The sequence below is a fragment of the Oryza glaberrima genome, chromosome 10 (genome assembly GCF_000147395.1).
Source record: "Oryza glaberrima chromosome 10, OglaRS2, whole genome shotgun sequence".
Taxonomy (NCBI): domain Eukaryota; kingdom Viridiplantae; phylum Streptophyta; class Magnoliopsida; order Poales; family Poaceae; genus Oryza; species Oryza glaberrima.
Window position 1 is genome coordinate 13,577,679 of NC_068335.1, and position 16,228 is coordinate 13,593,906.

The following is a 16,228-nucleotide window of genomic DNA, read 5'->3' on the forward strand; positions in this document are numbered from 1 at the left end:
CCTTAAATAGACTTGTTTAGCTATTTATATACCAAAGCCCAAAGAAGAGGGAGGTAAAATAGACTTTTTTTAGCTATATATGTCACAACCCAATAGGAGGGAGGGAAATTAGACTTGTTCTAAGGAAACGCACGATGGCCCATCGTGCCTTCGGGTCGGCCCGACACGGCCCGAGGCGTGTTGGGCTGTGCCTGGGCCGTGAGTGCAGCACGTGGGCTGGCACGGCACGGCCTGGTGCGTCGGTCGGGTCGTGCCGGCCCGACAAGCCTCGGCCCAGGCACGGCCCGGCCGTGCCGGGTGGCGCACATGGCCATCTATACTAGTTACATATATATGATCAATTCAACTTGGAAAAAAAGGGGATATTATCTAGCAATATTAACTTCGTGTACAATGTAACTATACAAAGCTGTACTTTACGGTGTCTCTCCCTAATGTGAGTGAAGCAGTCAATCATAAGACTAAAAAAAACTAATCACACAAATGCATTATTTTTTGGATCATTTATCATTTTTAAGGGGAAATACTACCAAACGTTTGCCCAATAATGTAAATTTATAAATAACATCAGTTATGTACAAACATAAATAAAAAGGAGAAGGACAAAACATTCTTTGGAAAATAAATAAAAAAATCATTTATCATTAATTAATCAATAATATTTAATATAATCAAATCTTTGAAAAAGAAAAAAAAATCTAAAATAAGTAAGCTTTGAAAACAATATCATAACATTTAATATAAAATATGAAAAATAGTAGAAATGATTGTGCAAGATATTTTTATCAATAAGATCAATTATTTAGACCTCCTATACATGTTACTACTTTGGGAACAATCATGAGTATATTTATTGGTTCACTACTCACGAGAACGTGTTTGCACTCATGGGGTAGTATGATCCACACTTGTACGAAGTTTCATATTAATGCAGTAGGGAAAAATATAAGATTATCGCTCTTGGGAGGCTACAATCAAGAAAAAGAAAAACACACCACCACGTGCTAGTGACTACTTAGACACCCCAGGAGAAGCACTAGCACCTAGCCAGTCGCCGCTATACAAGACCGAACACTGCTAGTCCTACACAAGGTTGCAAACGCCCCTCCCAGCAGGGCAACAGATCAGGAGGTCGTCGATGAGCTCCCAATCATTGTCACATAGAAGGGTTGAGGAGGGAGAGGGCGAGAGAAAAGAAGAACAACTCGTCCCTCACACCAACCCAATGACAACGAATGAGAGAACGCTGATGACCAAAAATATCATAGCTCTTCGGGCGAGGAGACAAGACATCCTAAACGATGCCTCCAAGGAGGTCACAACACCAAGGACGTCACTATCGCCCATCCGAACATGGACTAGGTTTTCACCTGAATAGTCTCATCATGGAGAGGAAGGGTGATAGCTCGACAACTTCCCAATGGGGGAAAACGATGATTGATGGCTTCGTCATTGCCGGCCCTGGAAAACACCGAGCTACGCTTTCTCTTGCAACACCCTCACCCCCCTGTCATTGTCATCCCGCACTCCGCCACCCAAATGGCCTTCACTAGCATATGGCCTCGCCACATCGGCGCCCCATCACCGACCAACTGCAACCCCACCTTCCGCAGCGCACAACCTCCTCTGCCGACCTTCGTCCGTGGGCTGCTTCTCTGCTCCAGCCCACGGCCGCGCCACCGACACCTTGAGTCATCGACCTACATCGCCACTGTGACCCTCTCCGCCGCCAACTACATGCGGATGTAGCCACAGACCCGCCGCTATGCTAGATCTAGGCCGCCGATCGTCGCCGTGCCTCCATAGGCTCCACTGCTTCGTCCCCTAACCAACGCAAGTCTACCCTGTCACCTAGCCTCCGCCATCGCCGGACAGTCGCCGGATCCGGTTGCGGGACACCCGGATCTGGCCATGGAGCGCTAGATCCGACAGCCGCCAACACTGCTTGCTACCCCGCTACCAACCTCCACTGCAGCTCTGCCTGCCACACCAAGAGCTGGCTCGGCCCTCATCCACGGGGCACCACTTAGCTTGTCTAATTTCATTAATGTAAAAATTAACTATTTTACTCATGCTAGCACAAGAAAGGAATCACTTCCACCGGTTCATACTGTAACCAGCATCACTGCCGCTTTATTAACTAACAGTGAGGGCCGTCACTGATGGTTAATAAATCACTAACCCCCGCGGTGCTGAAAAAGAACGGTCTGGATCCACCCAACCCAACATGAACCGGCAGTGATAACCCGCTCTAGCCAAATCAGTAGTGATGAGCTGGCAGTGATAGGTGGTTGTATATTACCGTTAGTCTATTACTACCTCCATCCTAAAATATAGTATCCTAAAAATGGACGAGATATATTCTAGTATCACGAATCTGGATAGAGAGTCTGTCCAAGTTCATGATGATATTAGGATATGTCTCGTCCTTTACATTACTATCTTACGGGACGATCTTACGGGACGGAGGGAATATTTATTTAAACTATTTTTCACTTGAGCTTCCGATTAATTTCCTTTCTTATCATTTTAACATAGCTTAAGTAAGAGTTTTCTTCTTAATATATATGCATATGAGCAGTGTTTTCAATAGCAGGCTAAAACATTTAGCAATTGACCTTCTCAAAAATCTATAGCGGACTAAATTGTATATAAGAGCAAATAGCTAGACCCTTCTCAAACAGCTATAGCCGAATATTTAAAACCCTGCATTTGAGTAGTATACAATATTGGAGTTAGTGTTTACAAGCAAAATTGCAAAAAAAAGGGTCTTTTTTTCTCATCTTGGCCTTTGATCCTAGTGCATAGTCAAAGTTTGCTCTACATTTTGAGGTGTACTAGGAGGCATGATCAAATGATCTCTACTGGTAGTGGAAGCAAATAACCACAATAGTAAATAAATTCCCCTTATACAGTGAATGATCTTATACAGAGATATTTAACCATTTACTACTCTTTCAAGTAGCAATTAAAGATTTATCACTGGACCCACATATCATAGACATATGAGGATCTGTATGTCATAGTCTGTGGGTAACAAATTTTTAATTGTCACATCTTAAAAGTGGCAAAAAGTTAAATACCCCCTTCATACAAGATAGGCTGTGACTATGAGCATAGCATTAATTGGTTTTCTACCTACAACAACAGATTTCCACACATTTTTATAAAATGAATTAAAAACTCATTTATTCCTATGACGAAAATTGCATTTATATACATATATGGACTTTTTGGCGTCCATTTAAGCTCAAAATATTTGTGCTCGCCAACTTCACCTGTTCAGTTACTTCCTTGCAATGCTCGCCGGCGCCGACCGCCGCCACGACGCGGCCACCCGACGCCGCGCCATGGCCGGCGATGGCACCGGAGACGACGACGACGTGCATGCGCGGGTGAAGTACAAGGGCGTGGCGAGGACGGCGGACGGGCGGTGGCGAGGGTTCATCACCAACAAGTTCGGGAGGCGGTACGGCGTCGGCGACCACGGCACGCCGGAGGAGGCGGCGCTGGCGCACGACCGCGCCATCCTCGCCATCCTGGGCGCGCACGCCTCGCCGGCGGCGCTCAACTTCCGCGCCGCGTTCAGCGACACGGAGCTCCGGTTCCTCCGCGGGCCGCACGCGCCGTCGCGCCGCGCCGCGGGCGTCGTCGCCGCGGTCATGCGCGGCGCCGCGTTCGACGCCGCGCTCGAGCGGTTCGCGGCGCGCGCCTACGACGCGCACACCGACCCGGAGCTCGCGCTCGACGTCGCCGCGTTCCGCCTCGCCACCCGCGACGCCGGCACGCCGCTGGCGCAGCCGGACGCCGAGAGGGCGGCGTTCGTGGCGGCGGCGAGGAACAAGGTGCACGACGCGGCGTGGCTGAGGAGCTACCTGCGGCGGCGGCGGCTGGTCGGCGCGACGTTCGAGGACGAGAACAGGTGGCCGCCCGTGGTGCTGCCGGCGGTGGCCGACGTCGGCGACGGCTTCGCCGGCAACGAGCTGGTGTACCTCCCCTATGGCAGCTGCCATGTGGACGAGATGATGATCTGATCGCCGCCTCAAGATTACCTGGAAATGCTCCATAATTTCATTCATTTGCTGTTCATGCTTAATTCTTAGAGATTTTGTTAGTGTGCCTGTCGTCAAAGGCCGGAGATGTAAACCATTTCTATCGTTCGAAAGAAAGTCTTCGAGAGGGTTTTAGTTGGGCAATTAGGCCCCGGCATAATTTAAATTCAAAGAAAACTTGATAAGTGTTACTGTATCATGCATGGTATTGCATGGTTGATCATGACAATTTGCTTCTCATTTCTGTTTGACAATGGTTGTTGAGTGAATCTGAGATGAAAATACCCAAACTCAAAGTGTGTCACAACAATCCATCTTTTACTACTAGAAATATCATATTACTCCTCTACACTACGATTGGCAACGGGGCGGGTTAGGGCCGGGTTGGATAAGAATAGCCTCAGTCCTGGAAGAGAAAACGTGGGAACATGTCCTAGCCTCACAGGTTCCCCGAAACATGACCACGGACATGCGAGAGGTTAACATCGGTCATCCGACAATTGATGGGGTTAGAAACCAGTGGGCAACTAGATGGGGTTTGAGGACGAAGGTGGGAGCCGAGGGTACTGACCGCCGATGGCGTGGGGCTAAGGTGCTTGGTGGCATGAGGTTTAGGTGTTCGGTAAGTGCGTTGGCAGCCGGTGCCCCGCGATAAGGACGGTGTGGAGCCGAGGGTCATGCAAGGCAAGTCGAGCACTCCTGCGGCGGCTGGGAGTCTAGGAATTGGGGGAGGGAGGATTGGGGTTTTGTTCCTTTTATACCTTAATCAATTGGATGGATGGTTATGGGCCGGCTTGGCAATGGTGGTGGGCTTTTTTGGTGTATTCTAGAGCCTACCCAAGCTTCAAGCATCCGTGGGTGAGATTTGGTCTCCGGTCCTAGTCCTGGATGATATTAGGGCCCCGCCCCGATACATCTAACGGTTCAAAGTTGTCCCCCGTTTTCATGCAACCACTTGCACATGGTGAATCCTTCCGCATGGGGAGAGGGGAAGGGTATCTTTAAGAAAATGTAGGGTTAGTTCGCCCACCTCTTTAGTGATTATGATAGGGTGGTATGCATATGTATTGGTTAAGGAACATAGTAAAATAACAAAGCAAGTTTTATCAACTACTAGGTGATACTCTGCGTGTTATTGCATGATCGCTATGTGCATATGGCTTTGAAAAGATGAAACAAAGACAATTTGTAGTTAATAATGAAATAAGAATATCTTTGAGGTGATTTGGAATAAGGTTTTGATATTATTCTAACAAATAAACCCATCAAATGTTTCTATATGCTATACACCCAACATCAGTATGAAAGAAATTATGCCAATTTAATTAAAGCTGCGTTTATTAAGAAGCTATTTAATTTTAGAAAACAATAAGTTATGGAAAGAGCATGTACAAACTAGAAGAATTAAAACACTACCAAGAATGTTTGAGTCATAGATTGCACGGTAATATATTTTCATCTTATGGTTGATCAGTTTACCCTTTTTCTTATTTTTTTCCCTTCAAATGGATGATTAATTATGATATATAAAATCTGTTGATGATGTGTCAACAGGTTGTATGTATGGTTGCTTCCTTGTAGATGCAATATACTGCAGAAAACATCCTTTCGAGGATCAAGGAGGAGGTCAAGCTTTGGGTCGCAACAGGGGCCAAAAGCCTCTCTAAGCTACAGCCGTTGAGAGTGTATAGTTCCCCTCCTCTCTGGTCTGTGGACAACCTTAACCCCGGCTATATAAATACATACAATGCTCTCCTTCTCTATCAATATATAGGGCAATTTTCTTGCCTTTCCTTCAAAGAAAAAAAAAAAGAAGTTCAGGGTGACGTGGCTAGATACATGTTAACTGATGATCCAATGGTCAAGAATTTTAGGTTGTTGCAGCTCAATCCATTTTAGGCTTTTAGTTTCAATTACAAAGGAATATGTTTTTAGATAATGGATAAAATCCGGCCTCTATATTTAAAGTGGATATATACAGCCAAAGGTTTACACGAGTGCATGCACTCTAAAACTCATAATTGAGAAACATGAAAAAGAACAACCGAAAAGAAATATAGGATGAAGATATATTGTTGCGTGTGCCAACTAAGTAATTGTTGTTGGTATCCGTAGGAAAGTCTTTCTATGATGCTTACTGATCAGCAAGTACATCGAACAAACATGTATTATATGGCCTAGGTCCTGTGTAGTATCATTTCCATCTCTAAAGACGGTGGCAGCATGTTTCCAATAAACTAAATAAATATATTATAATCAAGAATTGTGAAAAATATTGTGATACTTACATGTGAGGACGTGTGTCAAACTGTCAATGATACATTGGTTCATTCTACTTGATAGTGCCAAAAAAGACTAAGATACCAAAGTGAGGATTTAACCTTACATATAGGACACCTCTATGGAGTGGAATTCATGTACACAGGTGTTAAGCCCCGGTACAATATAGCCTATATTGTGCTACATTTTTTTTTTAAATTTATAGAATGGGAATCAAGATATATACCTCCTTGGGAACTGGGAAGCACAGTCGGTGTTGTGGTGTGATAGTGGTACATGACTTCACCCACAAGTGTTTAAATCATGGTGGCCATAAATATTGTGCACATATAAGTGAGTCTTTAATAGATATTTAGTGAGATCTAATATGTGCTATTGATTTCTATCTCCTTAAGATTGTGTCAGCAGACACATTCATTGGTGTGTGAATGTGTTGTTAAGTATGTAGTGCTGTCTGTGTGTGCGCGTTTACCATATCCTATCTTACTATAAAGTTATTCCCCACTAACTCCTTAAGCTTGACATGCAAAGATGCCACATCATCATCCACTAATTAATAAGATGTCACATCATAATCCACTAACAATCATCACATTTAAACATCACGCAAACATGTTATATCTTTATAGTTTTTATAATTTAAAAGCTTTTTAAATACAAACATGTTAAATTATCATCCAACATAATTCATATAATGTTTCAATGTATATCTTTATTATGTTTTATGATATCCTATATATTATATAGTTCATTCTCACTTAGTTAGTACTTAAATGATTAATCTATGGTCCAAATTATCTTTGTCCTTTTTCCCTCTAATTAAGTCATATCATCAATTATTTTTAGCCTTTAGATGATTAATCTATGGTCCAAACTATCTCCCTACTTTTCTTCTTCCATAAAGTCATACTAGCTTACTTTTGACGTTTGAATCACCATTCTACATACTATTTAAATTTAAATTATCATAAACCACATTAATTTATTTAATATGATGTTATCTATCTATCTTACATATTATTTTTTATTGTTATCATACTAAATTCCCGCAGCAATGCACGGGGTTTCACCTGGTAATAAAAAAAATTCCTCATATGTTTTCATTCCCACATTTTTTGGTTTCAAATAAGACGTGTTCCACCAGAAATGCTTAATGTTTTTTTTCTAAAGAAAGCAAAAGACATCATAATCCAAATTAGCTCAATTAATTTTTCTTTTTGACATTATCTTTACGGAGCCCTTTTTTTTTTACCACAATTAAATGCCCAAAACATTACTGCCTTCATAGAAACCAACAGGTATACTACTATTCCATTCTGGAAAATCGACGTCATACAATTAGCAGTCGCCAATTAGAAATCAAATACAATCACATATATTACACAGGGCATCATACAATATTTATCACCTGTAGTCCAAAATTACACCATTTATCACCGGTCATGCATCGATGATTCGGCCTGAAGCTAGTTGGACCAACATATTTGCGTGCAAGCAATAACAGTAACATTATTGATTTGCATATATTCTGCACAAATGCAGAAACATAATATTATCCCTTGTTTCAAATATAATGCAAAAATGGCTGCTCAAAAAGAGCATCACCCAAGAGACTTTTATTGTTATTTTCTTCATGAGATCAGGGGCTGATTGCTCCATCTGACGATGATAATTAATTAGCGCCTCAGGCTGTGCAGGATATATTCAGCATAAAGATCCCTGAAATAACACAAACATGTCAGATATTATATCATATGAGATTTAGCATTCAGAAATTCCATGTTTTTTGTTTCCTTTGGCAGATTATACAGAGCTAAAATCATCATAGAGTATATCAAAGTCCTGGCTGAAAACAAAGAACAGCATTCTCAATAGATATTTCAGAAGGAACTCACATGGAGTACTTGATGGCCTCCTGAGCAGTTGCCGGTGGCAGGAAATCGTTTACGGCGACCTCTTTGTTTTCATTCTTCTTGTCTGCAAAAAAAGAAACATCATATTTGAAAGAAAATTCAGTCATTAAATTGTTGTGATTGTAGTGAATCTGAATTATTTTGCGTATGGATTGAATTTTACAGTCTTCAAAGAAGCGGCGGATTTCAGCAAGTCGGTGAGGAGAGAGCTCCTTGAGATCATTGAAGTGGCGGAACTCGGGATCATCAACGCAAACCGCGATGATCTTATCATCTTTCTCACCCTTTTATGTTCCAAAAACAAGTGCACCATTAGATCAACAACAAAGTGAGACAGCAATTTTCACAATAAAACTCTGCCAAAAAAGAATGAAGTTGTCATGCCTGATCAATCATAGGCATGAGGCCAATGGCCTTGGCTCTAAGGTAGCAGCCAGGAATCACTGGTTCCTGTTCATCATGTGTAGATGAGTTAGAGCTTGGAGAATTACTCCAACTTAAATGAACAAAAAAAATTCAATAGCACCATGCTCACCTGCATCAGGACCAGCACATCCATTGGATCCCCATCTTCGCACAGCGTTCGCGGTATGAAACCGTAGTTGTGCGGGTACACCACCGATGAGTATAGCACCCTGTCAACCTAGTGATAAAGATTGTTAAAAGATCAATTGCATCAATTTTTTAAACTTGTCAAACTCAATTGAGATGATGTTAAACAGTAAGCAGCCAGGTTGAGAGACTTTCAGCAGATAATGTGTACCTTGATCATTCCAGTCTTCTTGTCAAGCTCATACTTCACTTTGCTCCCCTTTGTGATCTCAACAACCTACAAAAAAAAACATGTCAGGTCCAGATGCATCCTGAAATAAATCGCAGTGTTTGCTTCAATTTGATGACAAATATATTATGAACACGATGCTTACAACATTGAAAACCTGAGGAGCTCCAGGTCCTATACAGCATTTGGAGAGGGAAAATGCATCAGCATCAGCTACACCGAAAAGGAGAGAACACTATGGATAACTTATCTCTTGACATCTACTTACCAATCTCAAGATCATGCCAGGAATGCGCAGCCACGGATCGCTTCGAGAGCGACGACAGGATCCGCTCATTCAGGCATGGGGTCTTCTTTTCTTCAGCCATTCTCCTACACCACCAAAGGCAAATAAAACACACAATTGATGGGCAAGAAAAGAAAATGTTGTCATGAACAAAAAAAGAAAGAAAAAAGAGCAAAACTTCATTTGCTTAATTGCAGCTAGCAAGAATCAACAAAAGATCATGAGAAATTGGAGAGAGAGAGAGCTCACCAGATGTTTAATAGGACTTGATGATGATGATGATCACCAGAGAAGAACAAGAACACGGGAAGAAGAAGAGGAGAATGTGCTTGCTTAAATAGAGAGAGGGAGGGAGGGTGTTGGCGCCATGAGAGGCTGGGGTTGGAGATCCCGGAGAAGTGGCGGGAACAGCGGCCGCTCATCAGACAAGACGACACCTGCATCTGCATGCACCCCCCCAGCCTGAAATTCAAAAATAGGCAATGAGCAAGCAAGTATCATCGCAGCGTTGAAATCCGTCCACTCCGTGTTGCTCGGCGACGCTCGTGGCAACAAGGTGACTGTCTGACTGACATGTAGGACCCAACATTTTTGGCCGCAAAGGAAAAATCCGGAACATCAAAAATAGCTGATGTGCATATGGCTATGAAAATCGCCCGCGTCTCTAACATGACAGCCGTAAAGGGAATAATTAACTATTTGCCACTTTTATGAGTGGTGATAAAGGATTTAGTACTGGACTCATATGTCATAGATACACGAGGATACACATGTTATAAACAGCGAGTGGTAAATTCTTAATTGCCACATCTTAAAAGTGATAAAAAATTAAATGTACCACGGTAAAGATATCGCTAGATTGAGACATACGTTGAAGACAAGCGCATCTATTATAGTAACTCATTAGGGCATATATAATCAGAGACACTCTATGGGTCCCCACGAAAAGCTAGCGAGGCACGGAGAGAGCCGCATCCCCCAGCAGAGAGACGAGTCCCATTGCGGAGGGACGGCGCGGATGGAAAAGCAAATGCTCGCCGCTAGGGATACTCTCCAGGGCACGCATTGGTGATGGCCTTAGGTTGAAGTCTCTGACAGGGCATTAGAGACAGTAAAGACATTGCCAGGTTAAGGCATACTTACGTTTGAAGACACCACATGTCTGTGATAACACGCTAGGTTGAGGCTAGACCTCGGCTGGCCAATCAATGACAAGCTTTGGAGCGGTGACGGCAATGGCATGGATGGGAGGGCAACAAAATTTCAATGGAATGTCACCAAGAATTTAATGGATATGTAAAGATCGACAACCTTTATGAACAAGGTTACAGCCCTCATATTTGGTATATAAAATAAGGGGGGTGGGGGGTAAATTTCAGTCATCAGCTACATAGGCACATCTATGTCATTTCTCCTAGCCGGACCAGTTAACTTTAAACCCATGGCAACGTCTGCATCTGATACACATCAAGCCTTTTTGCATCACATCAACAAGAGACAATGCAATGCAATGCAAGGTAAATCGATCATTAGGTTTAGCAAAGCAAACATTGAGCTAAGCTACAATGCTACATGCAGGCAGTTCTTGATGATGACGATGTCTCAGCCCAGTCTTTGCCGGATTCTCCCTTGGAAGCAGCATGATGCCTCTTGTGGCCACTCCGGCTCAGCAGAGAGATGCTGCTTGCTCTTGGTATCTGGACAGCGCCAGCCACGCAGTCTCCAGCTTGGGCACAGCTCCAGACCCTGGAAGGGCCTTCCCCAAGTGACCTTAGCCTCGGGAATCCGTTTCTTAGCCTGCAGATCGACCACTGCTCGGTGTCTTTGCCGGACAGCCTATCGCAGGCAGGGCAAGGAGGGTCATGCTTCTGCCCCTTGGGAGTGGTTCGCTCCAAGCACTCGGCATGGTAGACATGGCAGCAGGGAAGCACACCAGCAACAGGCAGATCTCCAGTACGGACGATTCGGCGGGAGCCCCAGGGCGATCTCTTGGACAAGAGCCTCTCGCAGAGGTCGCACCTTGTTCTATCCATTATGTTATTGGAACGCAGTGGTCCAGAGCGTTCAGCATCATGTCGTTCTGATAAATCGGTAAGATCCATGCTACTTGCGGCACTCCAGTTTGCTGACTCCCCATGACTGCCACTGGCGTAGGCGTAGTCCATCAGACCTGACGGGCGGATCTCCCCTATTGCCTTGAACTCCGAGGGCATAGGACTGCTGGTGCTTGCATTGGCAACAGGGCTATCAGTTTCTTGCCCTTCTAGTGCATGCTCTGGAAACGAGAGCGGATGGATTGGCTTTGACAGGAATGATCGACGACTTGGGAAGTTGCGTGGGGTAGAGGAATATGATTTTGGTACAATATCATATTCACTTCCATCAGAGCGAGAGGAAGTGGAACCACCACTGTTTTGCTGTCCAGATATCCCCTACAAAAAGAGAAGAAAATCAGGTCCTCTGAAGTATGAAAGGAGAAAAGAACTTATCAGAATATAAGATACACGTAAAACCATCATATGGCATACCTCTGACAATAACAATGCACCAATTGGCTCAGCCACCGAGACTGCACAGCAATACAATTGACACCCATTAGTACAATTGATCATGCAGAAAATCTCATGGGACAAGATCGCATACATGTGGGGATGTACAAAAAAGGTGATGTATAAACAATCATCATATGTAATTCAAAAACACCATACATGGTCAACTTAAGAAAAATAAACATGCATGAGCCACAAATAACATGTCATCGTGCACTCATACTGATGATAGAATCGCTCAATAATAGTTCAAACTACAACAATGTGAATGCCAATGTTACTCAAATATGCCACAATCCTTTATACCAAAGTATTACTTTTAGTACAGAGTATCTTACAGTTGATGTATAATTTAAATAAAGATAAAATGTAAAACAAAGTTTCTCGCCATGAATTCATTTGATGTGCTCAAACCCGTCAAAGAAAAGAAACAACATAACAATCAGAAGAGAACTTGTGCTCGATCAGGAAAAAGGAACAAGACTTACTCGTGCAGAGAATATACCAAGTTACCAACAATAAAAACAGTTATGATCTGATTCTGAAATAATTGGCAATGCTTAATACTTCCTAGTTTTTATATACTCCCTCCGTCCCAAAATATAACAACTTCTACCCCTTAGGATTTGTCCCAAAATATAACAACTTCTTCACCAACATTTTCTTTACAACCAATCACAACCCTCCACCATTCAATTTTTCCACCACCTCCACTTTTCAACCAATCATAACCTTCCCCCATTTAATTCTACCTACTTTCTTAATACTTGTGTCCAACCCTACAAATGCTTATATTCTAGGTGGAGGTAGTATAATAACTAGTGTAATAACATTAATACAGTAGTAACCCAGATATAGATGAAACAAAACATGCATACAGCTGTCACTTTCAGATATGATCAGTTTAATATGATTCAAAACTAAATTAATGTGTCATGGATGGCATTCCAACAGTCACACAACAGCCATGACAGTAGGGAAGCATAAGAATGGTTCTCTTCTTTAGCTTGTCCTCAATCATTTGTTTCCATGTCAGTTATTTACATCTATAAAGAGGTTGAAGTTATATGTGTAGGGGAATTGTATCCTAACGTGCCAATAAGAAAATAAAAAGCATCTATCCTCATGCCTCCGTTCAAGTATCACATCAAAGGGTCCAGCCCTTGCAGCCTTCTCTCCCACAACCATTTCAATCGTGGGGGATTCTAGATAGCAGTAGCAATAACAACCAACACGCTAGAGTCCAAACACATAACAGAAGGACATGCGGTACAAATAAGGAAAAAAAATCTTCAGTAAACTATATTCAAATTCGTCACTCACAACAAAGAGATATTGAGCTTGTACTTATGAATTATATTTTTTATTTTAATAAAGTTCTTTTTTGTAAGCATCTCCTTACTGTGCTTATAAAATTGGTAACGGTGCTAATACTTAGCTAGATATATCATCTAAAAACTGAATAATCCATACCAAGTATCCATCATGAAAAACTAAGCAGAAATCCAGAACTAAATTTGCAGGGCATGATATGAGTCTTAAATTTGGGAATTGGGACTAACTTTCTGTGAAGAAGAAGATAAACTCCATGTAGCTTACACTCCCCATTTTTTAAAAAAATCCAACTCGAGTGCATGAAATTTATGAAAGATCACCAATTGAGAACCTTTAAAACAGAAAGTGCAGACCATCTATTCAAGCAGGACCATGTGGAAAAACTCACCCTAATACAATAAATTGCATAATTTGAAATGAATGTGCAAAGGCAATGGTGACCACAACAGTCAATGATAAGATTCAAACAAATAATTACAAAATTGACAAAAGAGCAATCATTGTCATCATGAATAACCACCAGCTGATTATCGTGGTATTAAACTAGAATATCTTATCAATTAAATTATCGTAATCATCACTGTATGAGTGTTAGTTAAGCAAACAATCAAAAACAACAATCCATCACACCAGCAGGTTCAAGAGAATTTGTCATTGAAGTCATAAGCCCCTTGTTCACCAAGATACTAAAATTCCATCATGAAAAATCAGCACCAACATCAGCAGGAAAGCTGCAAATTATTAAACAGGACTTGTGAACTACAGCATTCTATAGTCGAATCAGGACATTCTTACTGCCTACTGCCCATAACAATAGAAGAATAATAAGATTTACCACTCTTTATCACTTAAACAAGATCACATTGAACAATGAAATAAAATGAGACAAGATTTTGACAATTACAATGAAACAATGTTGAGTTGCCACTTGCCACCATGCTTGACAATATTAAAATTCCAAGTATCAATGCATTGTCAACAGATAACAGTGCTGTTGCACAAGATGAAAATGAAACCGGTTAACACTTTGTTATCGGGGACTAGGACAAAAGGAATGTCATTTGGCATGCTAAGATCCCAACAAATTAGCAAACGATTTTTCATTCATGTTTTCTTGGTTCTGCTTTACAGTACATATCGAAAGAATTTGGTAGTGCATCTGTTGTGCATGAATGAGTGTTAAAAATCTGTATGTGCACTGCAATATGTTGTGCTTGATACTTTAACAAGGTGCAGGGCATTAATGAAAAACATCGTGTGGATTAATGCATACTAAAAAATTAGCAATCCACATGGTGTCACACAAGTAAATCCAAGAATTTACTCAATACAGAAAACGGAAATGCAGCACAGGTATTCAGTTTGAAACAACTTGGTCACACTCAAATCTAGAAGTATTAATAAAACAATTATTTGGAACATCAAAAGGCACAAAACATTCTGCTACTCCAAGAAGCATACCTCGCATGTATTCATCAATGCCAGAATCCTGCAGCATAGGAAGCATAATATGGTGGTTCTGGAAGGTAACATCCGGACTGTTAAAATACGAAATGGCACCTTCCGAGGTGGAGTAACGATGATGATCCGGTGGAACATCACTCCTCTCCCAGCTCCTACTAGGCTCTTTACTATTCGAGGATAGTGATGAACCGTAGTGTGCAGCAGCCCCGCTGTCACCCTGGGAGCCATACGACAGCCCCTCAGAATTGATGCGGTACTCCCACCTCCTCGACAGCGGCGGCGAAAAGCCAGCGTTAGTCCGCCAGAGCGGATCGCTCCGCCCAATCGAGGACCACTCCCGGCTAGCCGTGCTGGCCCCATGGGGCCTCGACGCGACGCAGCACAACGACCCCATCGCTGACAAAAAAAACCTCTAATCCAGAAAAACTCTGAGCAGCCTCTACATCCCAGTAACAATCTCCAGATTCTCTTGCTGCGTAAAATTCAACCAACGGGAGGTGCCCTTCTGGCTATCTGTTACTCCACCATCAAATTAACCTTTCGTAGCCGTAAGTAATCGACGAGCCATAAGCTTGTTCGCAGAACTCCCTTGCAAGAACAAACACCTCAAGGCACCTGGAAAGAACGGAGAGCAGTTAGTCCTCATGAATCTTCAAGTGTAACCCACTCAAAATCATCTTAGTTCGGCAATTCTGTTCATGGCATCTCTTCCTTCCCCCAAATTGAGAGCAGCACGCCAATTTAGGGCAAAAGTACAAACGAAGCACAAATGCACAATCCCCCCCACCGCCACCAAAAATTAAAAAAAAATAAGAAAAGGAAAGAAATGCGCCTAACCAAGCGAACGAGAGGGGATACCAGCGAAGCTCCAGCCCGGTGGCCAAGCGGAGCGCCCCCCCAGTCGTGGACGGCGGATCTGGGCGTGGGGGGCTCACGGCGGTGGAGGTGCTGGAGGGCGGAGGCCTCCCCCCCCCCTCGCCACGTACGGCGGCTGCGGTGGCTTCCCGGGGCGAGCGGGGCTGTGGGGGTGAAACGGCGGGCCGCCGCGCCAGCGATTGCGGCGGCGGTGGCGGCGGCGGCGGCGGCGGGCAGGGGGAAGTGAGAGGGGGGAGGGGAGGGAGAAGTGAATGGAGGAAGAGGAGGAGGAGGAGGAGGGGGGTAGTTTGGGGATTTTGCTTCTTTTTTTTGTTTTTTTTGTTTTGGTTTGTTTGTTGTTTTTGTTCATTTATTTCTGCTTGATTTGCATGAGCCATGGGACCATGGTTTCCTTGCCTTCACTTCACTTTCTTTGTCATGAAATTTTGTTTGGTTCATGTGCCATGATGTTGCACTTGCCACCCATCACTAATGCTCCTGATTGTTTTTGTTTTTTATTTTTGGATAGCATGATTACTTGAAAAGGAAGGAAGAAAAAATAGTTCACTCTTACTTAAGTAATAAAATATCGCATGAAAATACATACATATTTTTTTTTACGGCCAACAAATAACTTTTCACATGGAAGCACGAAGAAGTCGCCGTACGCTGGGTTGGCCTCGCGCTCCCAATCCGTCACCACTAGGAGCCAA

General features: G+C 42.9%; 2 protein-coding genes across 3 annotated transcripts; both read right to left on the minus strand.

The window, feature by feature from the left end:
• Positions 1-7,646: 7,646 nt before the first annotated feature.
• Positions 7,647-9,761, minus strand: LOC127752790 (soluble inorganic pyrophosphatase 1-like). Its single transcript, XM_052278198.1, has 9 exons — positions 9,562-9,761; positions 9,295-9,398; positions 9,172-9,200; positions 9,009-9,074; positions 8,781-8,888; positions 8,630-8,695; positions 8,409-8,529; positions 8,228-8,309; positions 7,647-8,051 (listed from the first exon to the last, which is right to left on the minus strand). The coding sequence occupies exons 1-9, from the start codon at positions 9,759-9,761 to the stop codon at positions 8,009-8,011; spliced, it is 819 nt and encodes a 272-aa protein (XP_052134158.1). The 3' UTR covers positions 7,647-8,008.
• An 825-nt stretch (positions 9,762-10,586) lies between these two features.
• On the minus strand, positions 10,587-15,768 carry LOC127752600 (uncharacterized). 2 transcript variants are annotated; one of them, XM_052278010.1, is made up of 4 exons: positions 15,519-15,768; positions 14,658-15,275; positions 11,841-11,881; positions 10,587-11,744 (listed from the first exon to the last, which is right to left on the minus strand). In XM_052278010.1, the coding sequence occupies exons 2-4, from the start codon at positions 15,052-15,054 to the stop codon at positions 10,881-10,883; spliced, it is 1,302 nt and encodes a 433-aa protein (XP_052133970.1). In that variant the 5' UTR covers positions 15,055-15,275; positions 15,519-15,768; the 3' UTR covers positions 10,587-10,880. The 2 variants fall into 2 exon arrangements, with proteins under 2 accessions (XP_052133970.1, XP_052133971.1); XM_052278011.1 differs by having other exon boundaries at positions 15,498-15,768.
• Between the last annotated feature and the right edge of the window lie 460 nt (positions 15,769-16,228).